Source organism: Microtus pennsylvanicus, chromosome 17, assembly GCF_037038515.1.
Source record: "Microtus pennsylvanicus isolate mMicPen1 chromosome 17, mMicPen1.hap1, whole genome shotgun sequence".
Taxonomy (NCBI): Eukaryota; Metazoa; Chordata; class Mammalia; order Rodentia; family Cricetidae; genus Microtus; species Microtus pennsylvanicus.
In genome coordinates this window covers 2,845,001-2,868,298 of record NC_134595.1, presented here as the reverse complement: position 1 = coordinate 2,868,298, position 23,298 = coordinate 2,845,001, and the positions used below count along the sequence as shown (strand labels likewise).

At 40.1% G+C, this 23,298-nt stretch overlaps 1 protein-coding gene across 3 annotated transcripts in view; it reads right to left on the bottom strand.

Annotated features, from left to right (window-relative positions):
* Pard3b (par-3 family cell polarity regulator beta) overlaps positions 1–23,298 on the bottom strand; it is a 1,014,383-nt gene that overhangs the window by 566,126 nt on the left and 424,959 nt on the right. For all 3 annotated transcript variants that reach the window (XR_012908166.1, XM_075951370.1, XM_075951371.1), the window contains exon 4: positions 11,891–12,000. Coding sequence is in view for 2 of the 3 variants with exons in the window: in XM_075951370.1 (XP_075807485.1) it covers positions 11,891–12,000 (110 nt within the window). In the remaining variant the exon portion in view is untranslated. The remainder of the gene's footprint in view (positions 1–11,890; positions 12,001–23,298) is intronic.

The following is a 23,298-nucleotide window of genomic DNA, read 5'->3' as shown; positions in this document are numbered from 1 at the left end:
CTCTCGGTGACATCACAGGGAAAGAAGGCTGAGATGATGAACCACATGCACATCTCTCGGTGACATCACAGGGAAAGAAGGCTGAGATGATGAACCATGTGCACATCTCTCTGTGACATCACAGGGAAAGAAGGCTGAGATGGTGAACCACATGCACATCTCTCTGTGACATCACAGGGAAAGAAGGCTGAGATGGTGAACCACATGCACATCTCTCTGTGACATCACAGGGAAAGAAGGCTGAGATGATGAACCATGTGCACATCTCTCGGTGACATCACAGGGAAAGAAGGCTGAGATGATGAACCACATGCACATCTCTGTGACATCACAGGGAAAGAAGGCTGAGATGGTGAACCACATGCACATCTCTCTGTGACATCACAGGGAAAGAAGGCTGAGATGGTGAACCATGTGCACATCTCTGTGACATCACAGGGAAAGAAGGCTGAGATGATGAACCATGTGCACATCTCTCCATGACATCACAGGGAAAGAAGGCTGAGATGATGAACCATGTGCACATCTCTCCATGACATCACAGGGAAAGAAGGCTGAGATGATGAACCACGTGCACATCTCTCCATGACATCACAGGGAAAGAAGGCTGAGATGATGAACCATGTGCACATCTCTCTGTGACATCACAGGGAAAGAAGGCTGAGATGATGAACCATGTGCACATCTCTCTGTGACATCACAGGGAAAGAAGGCTGAGATGATGAACCATGTGCACATCTCTCTGTGACATCACAGGGAAAGAAGGCTGAGATGATGAACCACATGCACATCTCTGTGACATCACAGGGAAAGAAGGCTGAGATGGTGAACCACATGCACATCTCTGTGACATCACAGGGAAAGAAGGCTGAGATGGTGAACCATGTGCACATCTCTCTGTGACATCACAGGGAAAGAAGGCTGAGATGGTGAACCGCGTGCACATCTCTCTGTGACATCACAGGGAAAGAAGGCTGAGATGGTGAACCACGTGCACATCTCTCGGTGACATCACAGGGAAAGAAGGCTGAGATGGTGAACCGCGTGCACATCTCTCTGTGACATCACAGGGAAAGAAGGCTGAGATGATGAACCATGTGCACATCTCTCTGTGACATCACAGGGAAAGAAGGCTGAGATGGTGAACCACATGCACATCTCTGTGACATCACAGGGAAAGAAGGCTGAGATGGTGAACCGCGTGCACATCTCTGTGACATCACAGGGAAAGAAGGCTGAGATGATGAACCATGTGCACATCTCTCTGTGACATCACAGGGAAAGAATTTTTCACAGAAGGTCATAAGAAGAAATATAGTAGAGAGTCTGGAAGCATCTGAAAAGATAAGAGATTTTTAAGGCAGAAGATCATGTGGTATGTGTATGGGTGTGTGTACCCCCCTATTATATATAAATAATAGTTTTATTCATGAATAAATAAGGAGCTGTGTCTTATTGATTATCTCTACCCTGATAATCCAAGTGGAAATACTCACACCTCAATTCTGTGAGAGGCTACATCAAAAAAGAAGATCATTAAAAATATTATGTACAATTACCCCAAGATGCTTCTCTAAGGTGCTTAGGAAACAAATAAATTTAATGTTTAGTATTAGGACTAGTCTTTAAGCTATCTCATGGTACAATGTGAAAATATTTCAAAATACAGAATTGTTCCAAATCCTAAATACTTCTCATCCCAAACATCTGGGGCAAGGGGTGTCTGTGGAGACTACACAGCTCTACACACGGCTCATTTTTGAAGACTATGCAAACACAGTTTTGACTGTATTGATGAGTAAGATCTCAAGGAGCATTCTTAATACGCAGAATCACAATCTAAACAGTATTAGCTGCTTCAACGCCTGCTTACTTTTCTTTGGATCATTGTAAGAATGCAGCTGAATATCAAATACATACTATCTATATTTTAACATGAAGAGGCTGGTTTGATTGATAATGAGTGAAAAGAAAGGCAGAGGAAACACAGACATCAGTCCCTGCAGTAAGCTAGTCAGTTCTGACTGCAGATGTATCAGCTGCCATTTCCTTCCTACGACAATAACCCTTTATGATTTTGCAGCAAATGTCACTCATTCATTCTTACTTAAAAAAAGTAGGGCGATCCATCTGGAGAGAAAACTCAAAAAATCAGGTAAAGATTGCAAAAAGTTTTCATTGGAAAAATAAAGCTTAACTTAATCAGAAGGCTTTGGGTCTTCCACTGCTTCAAAATAGTCACTTCAAACCTAACTCACTCCAGATGTCCCCATAGTCACCTAATCAGACATCAAAAGCTGCACTGTGACAAGCCACACGCTGCTGACGAGGATGTCACGTGTTTCCACAAGCATAAAGCACACACAGTAGTGACATTTAAAAGGTGACCCATCTACACGAGAGCTCTCCTCTGTGGCACGGGGCTATTAGGAGAGGGCCCTCTTGAGAAAGAAACGCTGGGTTGAACGTCTGCACAGTGTCATCTGCGACTAACGCACTTGGAAGCAGAAGCAGAAGGAAACCCACACTTCAGGAGAGTTTATGGTTTTTTTGGGGGGGTGGGGTGGGGGATTCCTCATCTGAAGAGAATATTGCCATGCTTGAGGAAAGAAAAAAGAGAAAGTTTTCGACTCCTCTCAGAAGCTGGGATCTTGCTGCTTCTCAAGGGAGAACTTGCATTAACCCTTTTAGTCTAAAACCATGGACGCTTAGGAAATAAATGTCTGCAGCACAGAAGGTTTGCGTGGAAGATAAAACAAACAAACAAACAGAAAACAACAAGATCCCCAAACCCCACAGCTCTCGACTTTAACCTTAGACAAACCTGGCTGCTTGGCTTTAGACTTGAGATTTTAATGTCAACTATCTTATTGAATGCATATATGTGTGTTTGTGTAGATAGCATTTTAAAATGCTGCCTCTGTATGGGTGTTCAGGTTTTTATTTTAAAATTTCGTCTCTATTATCTACTTGACAAATACACACAGACAGAAAAATATAATTGACATCAATGAAGTTTAGGACATTAGAATAAAATTTAAAGTTGCGTTCATTCTGATCAAGGTTAGCAACTCATGCCTGGAACCCAGATACCCTTAGTTTGGGGGCTTAAATCAATAATGGCACTAAAGTTTATGTAGCCTCCCTGCTTATTATTATTATTAGTTACACACGCTTTAGGAGAGAGCCATGTGAGATTTAAATAGTTCTATCAAGGTTACAGTGTTAATAATTCCGAGTATAGGACCTTGATCTTCAGGAAAAGCTGGATATCTAAGTGAATGTCAAACAGCACTGTCAAACTGGACCTGACCACAGCACTAAAATGCTACACTCATGGGTGTTCTGCCACAAAACACATTGTCAATGTCCCCCACACTCTATTCAACCCACATTTCAGAGACATTTTTATTTCTTCTGTATCAGTCAAAACTATAAAAGCGAATTAAGAAAAATGGGATAGAAGAAACATTGGAAGAGAACATCTTTAGATGCACTGTTACAAGAAATGGACCCAAGTTCAAATCAAATGTGTTTTTGAATTCTTTGAACAGAGCTAATAGCATAAGCGATGAGGCTACTAACCTTATAGAATTCAAAATTTGGTTAACAAAAATAAAATCAAAATCACTGAGTTACTTAATTTATTATTTAATCCAAATACCACCTTGGTATTAATTTCTATTCTGTTTTCCTTCATGGTTTACCTGTAAAATTAGCCTCTATAGCAACTAATATGCACAATAATAATGGCTTGTTCTCTCCATAATTTCAGCTAATTCTCTGAACCAACTCATTGCTAAAATTCTAAAATTAAATAAGTCTGAGAATCCAAACTGCTGCCTTCAGCCGCCAGGTGACATTTTACTACGTAGCAGAGAAGCTGTGCTTAGACATGCGTCTTGATTTCACAGCACAGAATAACAAGACAGCTGTCCTGAGGCAGGAGATCCTCAGCTGAAACTATCCTGGGGAGAGAATATTGTGTTCAACAGGGGTTCTTCTAATCCACATCTATATATGTGTGTGTGTGTGTGTGTGTGCGTGTGTGTGCATAAATGCATATACACAGACATATGCACACATCCAATACACTTAAAATATACTCAAAAATGAGTTAAAATGGCTTAAAAAGTTGTTAAATTGATTTCCCTTATCTATCTCAGAAATAAAATTTTAAGCCTCATATATTTATAATTTACCATGCGCCGGGCACTATGCCTGGGAACACAAATAAGAAAATACCAGCTCTTGCCACGGAGCAGCTTGCAGGTCTGGCCATGTGCAGAAATGCCAGCCGCCTGGTAGTCACACTGTAGGAATAGGAAGATGAGAACTAACAAACATGGCTGCTCCCTACATGGTTTATGGAAAGAAAACAGAGTGCCGAACTGTAGAGCGGAGAGAATGTGCATGTTGATGGTTAAAATGTAACATCTGGCAATCTGATACACGCTCAAGTTGATATGGCTGTGTACTTGCTTTGAATTTGGTCTTCTTAAGCAGACTCTAACGTTCCTGTGTTGAGGAGTAATGTGCTGAGCTTTCTTTATGGCAAGCAGCACAAGGCTGGGTACCTAGAGGATCAATCAGTACATTCTGATATGAAAGCAAAACTCGGTTTACGTTAAGCTCGGACTCCGACTAAACAGCAAAAGGAAAAAAGCTTGCTTTTTTTCATTTCTGAAACAGACTTCAAATAGTGAACATTTTGTTTTTCAGTTCAAACTAGACCCACATTGAGTGATGCAGAAGTATTCGCCTGCTAGAGTAATTCCCAGGAATCCACAAGGATGACCCCAGCTAAGACCCTAAGCAGGTAGTGGAGAGGGTGCCTGAAACGGCCTTGCTCTGTAGTCAGACTGATGACCCTTAATTGTCATCATAGAACCTTCATCCAGCAACTGATGGAAACAGATGCAGAGATCCACAGCAGAGCCCTGGACTGAGCTCCCAGAGTCCAGTCAAAGAGTGGGAGGCATGAGAATATGAGCAAAGAGGTCAAGACCACGATGGGGATACCCACTAAAACAGTTTACCTGAGCTAATGGAAGCCTTCCAACTCTGGCCTTATAGAGAAGAAACCAGCATAGGGCCAGAGTAGGCCTTCTAAATGTAGGTGACAGTTGTATGGCTGGAGCAGACTGAGGGGCACTGGCAGTGAGACCAGGATTTATCCCTACTGCTTGTATTGGCTTTTTGGAACCCATTCTCTTTGGAGGGATACCTTGTTCAGCCTAGATATAGTGGGGAGAACCTTGGTCCTGCCTCAAAGCAATTGCTAGACTTTGTTGACTCCCCATGGGAAGCCTTACCCTCTCTGAGGAGTGGATGGGGAATGGGATGGGGGTGAGACGTGGGGGGGGGGAGGGTAAGGGTGAGGGAGTGAGAACTGGGGTTAGCATATAAAATGAGAAAAGATAGTTTTTCTTTTTTGCTTGTTTGTTTTTAAGTAATTGCCTGAGCAGGGGTCACATTTCCCAGGGTCCTTGGCTTGTCATGGTACAGACATTTAGCTAGTCCATTTTTTTTTTAAATTAATCTCTGCAAAATGCCGGGAAAAATCTCTGCTGTAGAATAAATGGGACTCTTCCCTCTCCAGTACCTGAACCTTAGTCTCTAAGCACAATGGTTTAGAAATCAAGCTGCCTAAACTTGCCAAACTTAGTAAGCAGTTGGCTTCATGAAATACTGGTTGGCAGCCTTATCTCTTAAAACAAAGCCACACGAAAACCATTGCTGCGGTGTGTCTTCAAGCTCTCGGCTTATCAACACGCAGCGTGAACAGCTGGAGCTACACACACCAGGGCTATTATTAAATCACTGTGTCAGAAAAAAAAGAAAAAACAGAAAGAAAACCCTTTTGTAGGACTCAGTATCTCTAAATAATACAATTATATATTACACGTTATTTGTCCTTCCTTCTCCTGCACAGCATCCAGTGCTCCTGGCTGAAACACAACGGCTATCGCCTCCCTTCAGATCCCCTCCACAACCATCTGTCTTGGGCTTCTATAGCTACGCAGCTGTAGTATCTCACGGATAGAAAGTAAGATTTGTGCCTCTAGAATGTCTACTAAATCTTAAGCTGTATATTGATGTAAACTCACTCATATTTTCTTTATGTGTGGACTAAGAATAATCATTAACAAAGGCAGATAGATCATGGTTAGCTGGTTTGGTTGTATGGCCCACAGTTCGTAACCAAACCCTTCTAATTTTTATGCTAACAGACAAGGCATTAAAGTTCAACTGTAATATCTCAATGATTTCGTTCATGGATTTGGTCAAGTTTAATATGGGAAACATGTATTGTAATTTCAATATACGTGACCTGCTTGGAAAGAGATACAACAGGTCATTTCTCATCCACAGTTTATACAAGAGGCAAGCAGAATGCCACTGTCGGTACCTGTGCTGATGATAAAAGACCCAAATCTCCAGAGACTGGCTGCATTTCTACTCATCCTGCAATAGAACATTCCTGAAAACTGGGGATATTTCTCCGAGGGTATTCTCCATATCCAACCTGTATTCTTCTCAAATAATCTTAAACTTAGAGAATCGAGCAATTGTGTTGCTTTCAAATAAACAGATATGTGTGGCTCTAGGAGCAAAGAAAGAAAAAAAAAACATTCATTTTTAAATTCTGATTTTATGTCTGTTAGGTAGGAAAAATGATAATATGATTGAATAACCCAAGCTACTTACTAGACCTTTGTAGGAAGAAGGGGAAGCTATTTACGTTTTAATCAGCATCAGTCTGAGGAGTGAGGACTTGGTTCCCTGTGCTATTTAATTCTTAAAGTATGGCTTAATATTTTGTTCTCCTAAATTCTAGAAAATGATGAATCCCATGACCACCCTATACCGGAACTCATAACTTCAGGGAGATATTATACCCCTGAAAACCATCCATTTCCTTCTACTTCAACACATCTGAACTGACTGTTTAATTTTAAAAATAAAATATATATAATATAGACATCAACTTCTAACAGCCAGGTGTGAACAAACACACCACACAGACACATGAACACACACATACACCACACACGCACACAATGCACACATGTGGCACACACACCACACTCTTACACACACAGGCACGCACATACACACACATGTGCTCACACACCACACACACAAACACATGCACACATACACCACACACGCACACAATGCACACGTATGCACACACGTGCACACACACAAGCATGCACATACACACACATGTGCTCACACACCACACACACACAAACACATGCACACATACACATGCACCACACATGCACACAATGCACACAATGCACACGTATGCACACACGTGCACACACACCACACTCTCACACACACAAGCACGCACATACACACACATGTGCTCACACACCACACACACACACACATACCACACACCATTTTGGTAATATAACAAGGAACAGGTTTAGAGCATGATCATTTACTCTCAGAGAACAACCACAGTACTATATATTTCAGGAATCTACTTTTTAATTTAGCCACTCTGCAGGGTCGACGTGCCTTAAGGATTAAATGCAAGATATAAACAGTCATTAAAACACAAAACACCTATACTAACTAACCGGATATTAAGGAGGAAATATCACATGTGTTTAGAGGTCCATTTCAAATTCAGGAACATCAATTTCAAGGACTTGGTTTTATGGCATGCCCTTAAGCCAAGAAAGAACAGCAGGTTGCAATCAAAGGAAGGTAATGCTACTTATAGGAAAAGTCGCACTACAATATCCTGTCCCCAGACTCTTTCTCCTTTCAAAGGCGTCGAGAATGTGGGTGGCTACTGTCTTGGAAGAGAAACAGCTACCGCTGCGTGGGCATTGATAGCTATTCTATCCTGGTATGAAGTAGAGGCAGAGAAACAAATTTCCATGCTGTTTATCTGATGGTACTTTAAATAATGAAAGCCGGAATTTGGTGGGTTTTCAGCACACCGAATTTGAAACTTGCAGCAAATCTAAATTCTCTTATTTGGCTGTTTTGTAAGTTCAACATGCCCGTGAGGGTACATCTGAAATAACCAACTTGTAACGATTCAATCAGGCACACAGGCACAGCTTTCTTAACTTTTCCAAACCACACACCACACCTCTGAACACCAGTGAAGCACATTCTAACTGTGGCGAGCCTAGTGAAGTACAGCTAAAAAGAACAGCCATCGGCAGTGATGTTAAAGGTAACACAGTCAAATGTAGGTGTAAGTGTTCATTCTCTGGATTCTTAGGCTGTGAGTTATGAGTAACTTTCCTTTCCTGGGAATAACTGAATATCACCCACTTGGGGTCCTGCTGTCTGTGAATTACTTACATGAAAATGCTCATTAGGAAGTAGAAATTCCACCTCCCCATTGGATATTGGGAGGAGAAGCGATGGAACATGGTCTTTAAAAGCAAGTGTTTCTCACATTGCTTGCTACATCATCACAAATTCCCCTATCCATACCATCAATTATCCAATCAGAGGAACGAAGTTGCTACAGGTGACACCTCTACAGAATATCTGAGATCTGGAAGGGCCCAAGTCTGCAACCCACACTTCCTGAACTCCTATGGTCCTTGTTATGAAAGTCTATGGGAGTGGTTTTCCCATGCTAATCCAGGAAAGCCACTCTTTCATTACTGAGTAAATACTGATAGCAACTTCGTGGACATATATAGGACCACATAATTTTTTTTTATCTACACCTGGATTTCTACAGTGCACTGCACTATTCCACAGACAGGAGCCAGACCGACAGCTAACCATACTGACACTCAAGAGAAGACATGGAGATCAGCGACCTTCCTCCTAGGGTCACAAATCATTTTATTAATTTACACCTGATTTTACTTCTCCCTAGAGGAACATGACAGGATACAAATGCAATAAGAACCATAAATATAATATAGTTTACTATTAATCACATTTAGAAAAAATAAAAATAATTAAAATAATTTAATAATATAGTTTATTCAACCCAAGATAGCAAATGTATTTGAACACAGAGTCAACAAAGAGTACTTAATGAAACTTTCGACGCACACACCAAAATGATATCTTCTTCTAAGTGGAAATGGACACCGCTCAAGGATCTTTACTGACTAACTCTGTCTACAGTTCTTATGACAGGGCAGTTAAAGACTCTGTCTCCTGAGTTAGGTAGACTAAACATTATAAAAAGTAAGCAATTTGAGGGTGGGTACTAGGTAACAGGGAGACTGGCTGGGTGAGGGTAATTATTAACTAAAGCTGTCCAGCTGCTCAGAAACTCTAAGAATTTCCCGTAAGCTTACACGGGTCTTTCGTTTCTAATCTGAAGCCTACACAGTGAGCACTTGCCATGTCCTTGGCACAGCGTCTGCTCCGGAAACATTGAGGCCCCTGAGCTTCAGTCCTGCAGCAGGGCAGGGACCATGTCCTCAGGTCACAGGCTATCATGATCAGCATGCACATAGACATAATCCAGTCTGGAAGGGAGGAAATGTATGTGTTCCTTCTATTGCTGATGCGCAGGCACTTAAGCCATGACACCTGCATACAGTCTAGGAACAAGCATTTTGAGTGGCAGTATTTTCTTCCTGAAATTAGAACACGCATCTCTGCTGGTAATACTATATCATCCATTTCAGAATTCCCTGAGGTCATGTTTGGATAAATCTATTAGAACTATGGGAGCCCCCATTTTCTCTAAGAGAAAGCAGTATTTATGTTATTTCAATTGTTCTGGGCACTGAGTCTACATGACACAAACAAACTTATGTGAGGGGATGTCCGAATGCAAACAGTGAAAACACATTAATCAGACAGACTCATTTTAGGGTACATAGACATCTCAAAATATGCATTAAATTATACTTATTCTTGTTTATGTAAATTTTCTTATACTTATATCATTCCCCCTTTCCCAATTCAATATATTTAGACTTAACCTGGTCTCAATAATTGCATATTTAAAATGAAAGGAAGACAAACAAAAATCTCCACAAAATACCAAACACTGGCTGTCTATGTATTCATCAATAAATTTGATCAGATATTCCCAACTTTTATTAATGCTCTATCAAATATACCTCCTTAAAGAGCAGACATTTTAAAATATTTTATTTTTCTTTTTGCTTATGTGATTATGTGTGTTGTTTTTAAAGATTTTATTTTTCTTATGTGATTAGGTGTGTTGATATACACACACGAGTGAAGTGACTTCAGAGCTCAAAGGAAGGCATTGAATTCCCAGGAGCTGGAGTTTCCTACAGAGTCTTCTGCAAGGAAGGTAGGTGCTCTCCAACACAACTGCCCGCCCATGAGCCGGGCAAGGGATACACCCAGAGACATGCCCAAGTGTTGGGGGAGAGACCACGAGGCCTCAAGCCTGCGTGAAGAAGCACAGGCAACCAAGAATGCTGAAAGCAGCAGGAATAGTCTTCCCTGGAAAAGAGTGTATCAACTGGCTATCCAACACAAATAGTTAGCTGGGAAAACACACACATACATACAAGTAGCATTATACAAACTGAGCAGTGGTGTGTGTGCATGTGCGTGCGTGTGTGAACACCAATTAATTGAAAAATGAGACCATGGATTTGAAGGAGAACAAGAAGAGGGGTATGGGAGGTGTGGAGGGAGGAAAGGGAAAAATCATGTAATTATATCATAATAATAAGTCATTAAAATACATATTTAAAAGAAAAGGTGCTCCTAAGCACTGAGCCATCTCTAGCATCCAGAGGACAGAGTTTTAAACAGGATAATGAGATGACATTGCATCTAAATTGCTTTAAAGGCACTACTTTAAGGAAAGGAAGTGCAGAAAGTGACAAACTCCTAACTGACTGGTAAATACTCCATAATGCAGCATACCATCCCTACTTTATAAACGTTTGCACTGGTTTCTGAAAACAAAATTATATTGAACTGTGAGAATTATCTTGGCCCATTCTGTCACCCTGAAGTATGTCTTTCATACAGTGCTCTTAAGTGAGACTTGTCATGAGGCATGGATTGGCTTTCAGGAGAGTTTGGAGAATGGTTACACTATTGGATGTTGTTCTTTGTGGTAACATGTATGGCCATTCACCAGAGTTTAACTTGCTGGCAATTTGGATAGATGAACCACCACTATAGTTCTTCAAACCAAATGAAAATTTCAAGAACACAATCCCACAGTCCAAGTGGATGGATGGAAGTAATTTTTCTGGAAGTAATTTTTGACTTAACCTATCACTGATAAAAAAAACAGTAGTTACAAATATGTTGTTTCAGAAGCACTTTTTTTCTTATATAGCTTATTTTTCTTCAATTTCAATGCTGAAATCCTGAAGATCAATGCTGGCTTCATATATTCATGGTGTTGGGAGTTTAGACTGTCTCACCATTCAGTGTCCTTCTACCTTACAAAGCACTGTGCCGAATCACTTAAAATACACCGATTTGTGTGCCGAATCACTTAAAATACACCGATTCGTTCTTTGACAGTCTTGAGCAGGGACAACAGGCATGGAACAGGTCAAAGGCTGGCTGCAAACAGGGTCTTTGGAATCACTTGGTTCAGTTCCTAGGTCTCCCAGGTCCTAGCTATGTGTCCTTGAACAAATAGTTATGTTCCTGAATCTCTCCCTGCCCCATATTTTATCAAGAAAATGGAGATTAACACTTGTTCTTACTTACATGTGGAAATTTAAGTGAGGGTTTGACATGCAATCAGTGCTATGTAAGTAATGGTTATTGCTATAAACGTAGACTACATGACCATGCTATCTATTTTTATAGCTACTACTTTGCATTTTATCAAAAGGCCTATATATAATTCTTAGCTCTCTGGAGTTGATGGGCAAGGTCCTTTGATCCTTTGCAGAAACTCGAAGGCTAAGACACCTACCGGAACAACAGGTTTCAAACTCTGGCCATTTTGGCTGGCAGCACTTGGCTGGGCATCAGCATGTGGCCCCGGAGCTGGTTCACTGCTTCTCCTCACCAGCAGTGGCGTGCCTGCAAGACAAAATCAGAGGTGAGAGGTCGAATGAACCCCAGGGAGAAGAGACTAGAGGGCACAATGTATTTTAATTAAAAGGGCTTATAACACGCTTTAGGGTTTCACCGTTCTGCTTCAAAGGATGCTTGTAAATGAGCAGCTAATGCTCTTCAGGCGTTTCTAGGTAAGACAGCATGCATGGACTCAGACTTTCAACCCTCATCTTTCCTTCCTGCAGCTTAAAACCAGCCACTGCATTGAAGAGATGTGTTAGGCAAGACTAGAGAATGGTCTAAGAAGGGTCTAATTGTTGTCCTCAGACGCACATGTGGTTTTAAAAAATAATTATGCACAAGACTAATGAAGAAGCTCAAACATGCAATGCGATCTGATATTCAGTAGCCCTAGAAGCATAGTTATTCCTGCCATTTGATGCTTCCCAAACCTTTTGAACAATGATACCAACTGAATGAAATTATGCTCTGAGCTTACAGCATTAATGTCTATTTAAGTATATAGGGGATTGGCTCCATTCTGCTCTTTTCCCTCTAAAGTAGACAAACCGATAAAGAAAATATGTTAGTTCTTCTAAAAATATATTCTGATTTCCTTTTAATTTAATAAAAGCTCCCACTATTAAATATTTGAGTCAGTTATTAAATTCTGAAAGAAAGATTAGAGAGTTCAGATGCAATTCAACCTCAATAGGGCTAGCAACCTAACCACACTCACTGCAATTAGGCCTAAAATAATTTGCTCCCTACAAAATTGGCTTTTATAGAGAAAAATGTAAAGAAAAAAATCTGCCTGTGGTTTAAAAGTCACTCTCACAGAAAAATTAACTTTTATTTGCATACTTTGGGGAAATGAGTGAAAACAGTAGAATATAATTTTTCATTTATCAACATACTGAAAATAATTCCTCAAACTTCAATAGCTGCTTCAGCTTAAAGGAAGATTTCACCATTTTCCGTTACTTACCACACAGACTTCATATTGCGACAACATTCTTTTTCTCTGTGCAAAACCTGAAATCACTAGTTTTTACCCCTTTCTACACAAAAGCTGTTTCTTGAAAACAGGACTTTTCACAGTGTTAATAATAACGCTCTTTAAGACACAGAGACACGAAGACAAAATGTACTCAAGAGCCCACGCACTCGCAGGCTTCCTCTTCTATTAACAGACTCATCGCCACGTTACTCTCTCCTTCCTCCATCTCGGCAATGTTAAAATAACTGACTGTACAGTCAGCAGTCCTTTCTTCAAAGAAACATGAAGGATAAACCAGACTAGAAGGAAAAAGTTCCTTAAAATCAGTCTCATATCAAGTTTTTCACTTCTCCAGTTGACCTAGAGACTAAATGTCTTTCAAGTCAAGCCCCTCAGCTGTCAGCAGCATGAAGAGAAAAGTTGGTCTAGATGCGATTTTCTCAGACATAGCTCATGGTATGTGAATTCCCAAAGAAATCGGAAGAACAGGAAGGCTGACACCTTGAAACTCTAAATTATTTCCAAGTACTTAATGACACTATAACAATCTCAAATTGGGAGAAATAAACAGAAAAAACAAGGAATACCATCTTGATTCACTATGCTGTTTTCTCACTGTCAAAAGCAAGGTGATGATGTAACAGAGCAAAGAAAATAATGACCAACCATTTCAGTTATTACAACTTTTCAGCTGAGTCATACTCACACACACATACTGACATAGAAACACACATATATACAGAAATACAAACATACGCATATACACATACAGACATATACAGACATACAAACACATATACACATATAGATACACAAACATATACACATATATTTATACAGACATACACACATATATGTATACATATATACACATTAAGTGCATATGCACATATGCATAAACACATATACATATATACAGATATATACACATACACACATAACACATAAACACACATATGCTTACACATATAGAAGCACAGACATACATATATACATGGAAATATATACATATAAACACATCATGCACATATGCACAAGTACACACTACACACACACACATATATACATGCATAATACATAATGCATGGAACATGCTTTTTCTTAGATAATAAATGTCGTATTTTCAAGTTTTAGAAGATGGTTTTCCTTCAACGTTGAGGATGCAAACCTCTGCCTCATCACAGTTTATCTCCTACTTTACTGGTAAAATGTTAAATTATCTATGATGCTTTTGAAGTAACAGGTATTCAGTTTTATGCATTCAAAATGCCATAACATAGTAATACATCGCTCAGAAGATGACAATTCAGTTTATTCCACTATATCAGCTACTTAGAACATAAAAAAATCATCATTGATACTCTGTTATTATGTATATCTTTCACATTTTTATGTATCAGTTAGAAAATTTAATTAATAAATACACACCAAACCTCCAAACAACCAATCAAGCTTTAAGATGGATGATCTTCCTCAAACATGGACTCAGCTCATTAGGAAAAAGTTTCCCTCTGTGTTTTTTTTTTTCTTCCACATTTGACTGTCTCCTGTTGAGTCACCTTCTAATTTTTCCTTGGCTGTCTTAATGTGTTAATAACAAGTGCAAATCATTTCATACTGGAATTAATAATGAGCATCTCAAAATATGAACTGTTATCTCAGCTTTAAACAAACCCTCCTCGTATTATTTTTCAAACTGCCAACCCCTATTAGCAGACTGCTGTCAAGGACAGTCGGAGCTGCCACTCAAAGCCATAGAGAACATCCTTGTGTTCAACAAAGGCAAGCAGGAAGGGTTAATGGTTAGGCAAACCCCTGAACACGGGAGGGATGACGTCACATTCCCCCATCAAGCTCACTAAATAAGAGGGAGGTAACACTGTCTAGTTTTCTCCTTGTGAGGAGCGGGGAGAAGCATGCATGTGCGCAGAAGGAGTTTGTAACCTAACCTGTGGACGCTGCTAACACCAACTGCCATGCATCAGCACAGGGGACTGGACAATGAGTCTCAGAGTCACATCAATGATTCCAGGACCATGAGAGTGGACTGCTCTGTGACAGTCTCTCCATGGAAACCCAGTGGTAAAAACATGAAAGAGCTTACAGGAAAGGAGGCGATGCTAAGGCATGCACATTTTATGACTTTGACCGTTGTGTATTCTTCAGGCAGAGAGATTACCCTCCTCTTCCCATATGCCCACAAAAGGAAAAGCTTTCCCTTGGCACTTGTTGTGAATAATGTTAGCTTATCCAAAACATCAACTTCAGAAAATCAAACTCATTTGTAGCGAATATTATATGAATGAAAACTAGTAAAAATCTAATTCTATGGTAATTAATACATAACCTTAAAATTAGAATTAAAAATACATATTAAATGGAGTAGGAAGCTCAGAAATGGGGAATGTTTGCTAACCATTATGTGGCATAGGAGGTCCTTCTGTTTGTGTGTTGCTTGCATTGGTATAATAAAGAAGTTCTGCCTGGCCTGATAGGGCAGAACTTAGGCAGAGAAGACAGAACTGAATTCTGGGAGGAAGAAAGCAGAGTGAAAGAGCTACCATGGAACTGCCAGGTCAGACATGCTGAATCTTTCCTGGTAAACCATGACCTCGTGGTGACAGACAGATTATTAGAAATGGGTTAAATCAATATGTGAGCGTTAGCCAATAAGAGGCTAGAGATAATGGGCCAGGCAGTGATTTAAATGAATACAGTTTCTGTGTGATTATTTCGGGTGTAATATAGCCGGGTGGCCTGGATGAAAAGCAGGCCCTCCCTCCATCAACAATTATGTTCTATCTGATTGAGGAGGCTCTTAGATTTTAGAGCAAAAATGCTCAGTTCAGGTCACAGACAACATTCCCTGGATCTAGAGTTTAAAATCCAGAGGAGGCAAAAGTGAAATGAAATAAAGAATATTGCATGACATTTTTTTTCTCTACAGTTAAATATTTGGAGCTCAGCTATGCAGCAGGACCTGGGAGCAACGACAGTGAGCTGAACAAACACAGTAATTTGCTTACTTACATAGAAAACATGGGAGAGGCAAGGAACATGGCAGCAGGTTTCAGTATACATAGAGGAAGGTAACCATAACAGGTGGGCAGCCCATAGATAACAGGGGAATCCATACCAATGCACACACATAGGATACACTATGTAAGTCCCATTTTGTTTAGCTAGATACCCTGGGGCCATAGAAGATGGCTCTGCTACATGGAGAGAGAGAAGCCCTGATGTGGGACATGGCTGTTGGTGGTTATATTCCTACGGAAGAGGATCTTGTCATAATTCCCACTGGACTAGCACCAATGACTTAGATTTCACTCTAATACAAACTTACACACTCATAAAGGGCTTCTGTCTTCAAAATCTAAGACCGTTGAACCAATTAGCACTGGTTGTGTTTGGATGGAGCTCGCTTACATGATAAGTGACTTCATTAAATATTGAATTTGATGAACATTGAAAGACATGCCATATTTGTGGGAGAAAAGAATGGAATTAGTTTTCAGGTGTCTATGAATGATGGTGTATTTCCTAGTTATCAAACAATTACCAGTTTAATGTCAGTGAAAGTAGTGAGCAAAGGGGGTGTAGTTAAACATCCAACATCCCCATTAAATATCCCTAAGGCATTTTGAAAAAATTAACATAGGCAACAGTTAATTAAAAGCTCAAATTGTTTCAGTAATGGGTCATGCAGGAAATAAAGGCCAACATGAATGGAATGTGGGAGGTATTTTCTATATAATACAATTTTCTGATTTTGATACATGCATGAGCATGCATCCACACACACAAAGAGAGTGAGAGCAATGGACACACAAAGAGATAAGAGAGAGTTAGTTTTCTACACCTGAAGATTGTGCTTGGATGGAGTTGCTTAAGTGACAAGACATGTCATTTAATACGGAACTTGGAGGGTCTTGAAGGACAGGACATTACAGAAAAAGAAACCAAGAATCTGAGAAATCATAACAGGGGAAGCTGTTGACAGCAGAGAAAACAAACAATAGTTTTAAACACGAGCCACGCATCAAGTCACCAGGACACATGTTCTAAATTGTATGGACAGCAGCAGCAGCAATTTATTTATTTAAAGATGGTTAATGATCCTCCCGAGCAAAGCCAGAAGGCCAGCTTGTCAGGATTAGTGTTGTTTCATACCAAGACAGAGAGGGTGAGTGTGAAGACGTGACAATCTGTAAGAACAAGAGGGGCTCCGGCTTAGGAGGTGGCAGAGCAAGGCTGAGATGCTGAATAGAGCAGAAACAGAGGGACACTGGGGAGAAGATGGGAGATGCTGGCCACTGATTACAACTATATTCTAACAAGGGCAAGTAAGCAGTGATCCCTGAGTGTCTTGCACAAAGAGGAACAATGGGCATTTAGTACTAATGATTTGCTTTTAGTCTGAAATGATTCTGTTTGCTTCAGAAAACAGAGACTAGGATTTTCAACCAAGAAAATCCACAAAGATGCAAAGGAAGTTGTCATTGGCGATCGTGTCAGAGCTCAGAAAGAAAGGACAGAGACAAACGTGGACATGAGGAAAGGCAACGGAGAGGGAAGTACCTGTGCTGGTCCATACCACATGCTAAGAAACAAAGGACTAAGACCCCTGTTGTGAAACCCATGAATTGTTAGTGTAACATCGGAAGAGAGTTTGGAGGAGAATGTGTGGCTGGCAGGAGGAGAAAGGAGGCAGGTTGCCATGACAGCCCATGAGTACACAAAAAGCACTAAGTGCTGCCCTGTGAGAGGCTTCAGCTCCCTCTGTTCTGAAAAATTGGTTCCTGCAGTGCCATGGAAATCATGGAAAGAAACACTTGGACAATTTACAGAAAGAGAAAATTATCTTCCTAACTTTGCTGACAGAAAATGACAAGATAAATAGGAAAAATCCTAACTAGAAACTTTTAAGTTGGTACAGCTCTCATATCAGCCACGATTGGAACCAAAAAGGGTAGAATATTCCATAACTTTAAAATAAAGACATAGGAAATATTCCTGGGAGTCAGGAGTGTTCGCCTGCCAACACGGGGTACATTCTTGGTGTCTGTACATTGCATTTCTTCAGCTGACTCTGCAAGAACTCAGCCTAGAATGCTACTTTGATATCATCTTGAGGTCTCAAATGTCCTGAGTGTGTCTACTATTAAAATATGAGTTTGTCTTCCAGAAGTTTGGTTCAAAAGTCCAAAGCTCAGGAAACCTGCCTGCTATTGGTGGCTCTAGCATTGTGTAACCCACGGAGTCTGCTCCCTTTCTATGTCCACCTCAGCAGCAGAATGAACAGGCTGCCATGCTGAGCAGCTACCTCAAGTCCTATTCCAATCTACGCAGCGACAATGTTGGTTTATACAGCTAATAGAGAAAATAAGTACAAAGAAGTTATTTCTTAGTTGACTTTTAAGATATTTTTCTTCACTTCCTACTTGGTGACTGTGGGTTCTCTCTGTACACAAGAGGATAGAAATGAGGAAATGTGACATTTGACATTTTCAAAATATTAAAAATTATTTTAACCTCAAGTAGGTAGAAAGAAAGCATTTGGAAAATGCAGATAAAAGGAAAGATGGTGGGAAAAATACGGAAAAGGCAGCCGTTTGCCCACAGCTTCCTGGGCATCCCTCTTTGGGAATGATCTATTCGGCAGGTGGTTTACATGCCTTCCAGTCGTCCTATTGATCTTGTCAATACTTAGATAAAGCAAGCCTAGTGAAAAGTAGCACATCGTTTGTTTTTGGAAACAACTAAGCACCTCTGTGTGTGGACTTTTATAAGCCTCACAAAGGGCTTGTTCAACTGCTGTCTAACAAACTACACAGTACTGATACCTAGAGACCCATAAAAAATTGGTAATGATATCAATAGCTGCACAATTTATGGCCAAACACGGATCAGAGATCACTTTCTCCACAGGAGTGACCGACCCACCCTGGAGCCTGGCTGGTGATGGATGCAGCAGCTGTGACATGCGTGTAGACATGGAGATGGAAAAGCCACACAAGAGAAACTTCAGTCTTAAATATCACTCCATTAGGAAGGAGGCTCCCAGTATCACTCTAAAAGGGTGACAGAAGAGGAACATGGCTAACATGTATGCCATTTGTCTTTCATTTCAGACTACAGAGGCTATGCTTGCTTGATACGTGATGGAACAAACACAAGTGACTCGCAGAAATCCTTCTGACCTCACATGGGTAAGAAGGGAGTCACATGATAAAGAATTGGGAGTTACTTCAACTGGAATGCTGCTGCTATCAGAGCAAGGAAGGGTTTTAAGACTACTATTGGGACTTACATTTTTTCTCAGAACATGCTAGTGCCTTCACCTTCATGTATATTGCTAAAATTCCTGAGTGCTTGGGCCGTTTCATATAAAGAAATTTCCGCATTTCATCTGCTTGACATATACAAATTTATAACTAAAGTATTTGATGGTATTCATTTATTCTTTCTATGTAAGGACAGTTAATTCCAGGATATATCGTACGTTAGGTCCCAAGTGTCAACCAGAGGATTTTTTTTAAAGCAAACAAAGTTCCTGATGTTTGAAAGGTAACACTCTTAAAAAGACATGAATCATAATCATGAAGACACATAAATTAACAAGTTCAAATAAAGTCTAATAAACCTCTGAGGTTGGCAGGGAAGGCTCAACTTGTATAGTTGACCTTCAGTTCTTGTTCTGATTTTCAAGGACTTCAGGGGTTTACCCAACCTTCCTCCCTAATTATATGCTTACATGCTAAGTTCTTTGCCATAACCTATGTGCTGAACATGACCACCCTTGACTGTCTAAAAGTGCCCATGTCCTCTGCCCCTAAGTGGTCACTAGCTAATGTTACCATCTGCTGTCACCCTGTCACCATTTCCAGATCTCTTTCCAACAGCAAGGAACCATCACGATTTCTGCAATGTTCAGAGGTCAGAACTTCAGGGCCTCACATGCATGGGTTTCTTACAAGGTGGAGGAGGAACTTAACAGGATCGTGTGATTGTATGATTTATTCGTGTGAGATGTTAATTTTCAATGTCTCTCTACACCTTTCCTTCTGCTGATTGACATGGGGGTAGCCAAGTATTCCTGGTATCCAGTTAAGGTAGCTGAGCTGATGATATATATGTAGTTTTTGTGGAAACTTTTATAATATAAACACTAGTTAATAGTGTTCATCACAAGAGTAAAATAAGAAAGGTTCTGTCATGTGATGTAGCTGTTCCCCTACTTTGTGACCCACACAAGGCGAGCAACAGTCTCCGGAAGCAGCTGTATTTGTATCTAGCACTAGAAGTGTGTGGGTGCAGATGCAAAGACCAGCAAGACTTGAAAGAAACAAAGGCAGACAAGTCGATAGGAGATTTATTCAGTCATTAAATGTATACAGTCACGAGTGATAACTCAGTTCTCATTGGCATCTTGACACGTGGGAAGCTCTCTGACTGGGAGTACTTAGGAACGCAGCATGGAGTTAAAACTCCCTCACTGCTAGGATAGAAGCCTGTAGCGGTTTCATGAATTACAGGTGTGCATGTCTGAAGGCCCATGGTTAGCTATCCCTCAGAGCATTATTTAAACAAACACAATTTGATTATCAAGTTAGAATGAGGATTGAATTATGAATTTATTCCATTAAAATGATTCCTACATAGGAAAAGTTATTAAATATCACAGAGACATAATTCAGAAAAGTCCAGGAGTCAACTACTAACAAAATATAGCAATTAAAATAGTTTTGTATTTTATGGAATCTTTAACATACTAACTTTATATTCAATTTGTAATTGTTAATTTTATCATTCTTAAAATAATCAATTTATACATATAATTTTGTATTTAAAATTTTGATCTTTTTTAAAATATTAATCTTCCCCAAGTTTTTTATAATTAGATCCTAACAAAATGTATATCTGTCTCCATCTTTGTAGACTTAACTATATCTTACTCTGTTTTATGTGAATACTTAGATTTTTTTTACCTTGTGTTTCCTGCATTCAGCTATTAAATTTGTAAAATGAATGTCTAAAATATTCCAGATAGTTTTTAGGCCTTCTGGAAATTACCAGAATGTAATGCACAAAATATTATCATTGAAGATGCTGAAGGGTAATGACAAGGAGTTAACTAAATAGAGGCTGGAGAGGTGGCTCCCTGGGTAAAGTGCTGACCCAGCATGGGAACTGTAATTCGAATCCCCAGACACCCACATAAATTCTCAGTAGGTGTGGGAGCCCATTGCAATTGCAGCCCCACAGGCCTGAGGCAGGATTCCCAGAGCAAGCTGGAGAACAAGACTAGCTAGCTATCCCAGTGTGACAGGGGCTCTGGGTTTAGAGACCTTGCCTCAGTGAATAAGGTGTAAGAGATTCCCACTTCTATGCACACTTACCTACACAGATGTGTTCAGTGCTGGTTTGAGAAAGAATGGCCACCATAAGCTCATGTATATGATTCTTGGTCCCCAGTTGGTGTAAATGTTTTGGAAGGGACAGGAGTCACAGTCTTGTTGGAAGAGGTGTATCATGGAAGGTGGGCTTTGAGGTTTGCAAAGCCCTGCCGTTCCCGGTTAGCTTTCTCTCTCTGCCTTGCAGTTGTCCCAACATGTAAGCTCATAGTTACTGTTCCAGTGCCATGCCTGCCTGCCTGAAGACATGCCCTCCACCATGATGGCGATGGACTCTCCTTCTGCTACTGTAAATCCAATTAACTATTTCTTCTATAAGTGCCCTGGTCATGGTGTTTCTTCACAGCAATAGAAGCATAACTAAGACATGTGTTAGTTATGATATTGTTAACATACACACACATCACACACGAGAAAAAAACAGAAAATTTTAAAAATGAATTAAGGCAAACATTTAAAGGCAATTATAAAATGAGTTTATGCAAAGACTGCAAAGTAAAAGAGGCAAGCGAACGAGAGAGAGGAAGCAATAGTTCACTGCCAATTCCTTGCTAGCAGGAAGCTCACAAAATCCTACAGGAACCCGGGAAAATGGACACTCACAAGGTATATGCCAAATAGAACTAAACAGAGGTACAGGCCCGAAAATCAAGCTTTCAACCCATAAATATCTAGACTCTAAAAGGTCTCTGAATAGGGATTTACTTCTTTTTTTTTAAGACCAAAAAAGCATCTGAGCCCCCAAAACACTAAAAAACAATTTGCTACCGTCAGATTTGTTTCTCTTCACCCAACACTTTTTTCTTCAGCATCAACATTGATTTTAAAACAAACCCCATTCACACCAATGCTGCATATGTTATCACCCTTGAGACTTAATGGGAAATGAACAGGAAAGCGACATCAACACCGGTGTCAAACAACGCAAGTGGAGACTCAGAGTTCCTGACTAAGATCCTGTCCATTACTGTACTTTATGACTGAATTCACTGCCCAGCCACCTGACTGTTCAGGTTTACAGTTTACAGTCTCAGATGCTGGATAGTTATGAGGTAAATTTATATTCATAAGATTGATGGTAACCCATTGAGAGACTAGAGAGATGATATTTGAGCTTAGTTGAAAAGATTCTTTGGGACAACTGCATTCTAAACAGTATTTGAAATACAGAAAGTGTATAAATGATACAAAGGTTGTTTAAGTCACGTTTTCTGCTGCTGTGATAATACTGTAAGAAAAAGAAATGGGAGAACAGGCTTTATCTGAGCTTACAACTCACAGTTCATATTCAATCATTTAGAAAAGGAAGGGAAGGAACTCGAGGCAGGAATCTGGAAGCAGGAACTGAAGCAGAGGCCATGGAGGGAGTGCCGCCTACTCGATGGCTCCCCATGGCTTGCACAGCCGGCTTTCTTAGATACTCATGACCACCTACATGTCCAATGTGGGACCACTTCCAGTGGGCTAGACCCTCCAGTGGGCTGGGCCCTCCCATATAGATTGGTAAACAAAAGATTCTCCACAGGATTGTCTACAGGCCAATGTGATGGGAATATTTTCACACTTAGGAGAATTTAGAGATCTTCTTTCCAGACTTAGGTTGTGTCAAACTAACTAAACACAGGCAGCGCAATGGTATGAAGTGCATTATAGGAGGCAGAACGACACTTCATTTAGAAAGCAGCAGCGAGTATCCAGGCATGGATTCCAATTTGCTCACGCAGGAAAAGGACACAAAAGAAATGACTAGGGACCAAATAACTAATTACTAAGTCTAAGTAGTAGAAGAACACTATCAGAAAAATATATAAATGTAAAAGTTTTAATTTCTCTAACTGAAACAAGAGTGATGTTCTAACAGGAGACGCAATGTAGCATGATTTTAAGTAGAGATTAAGATAATTT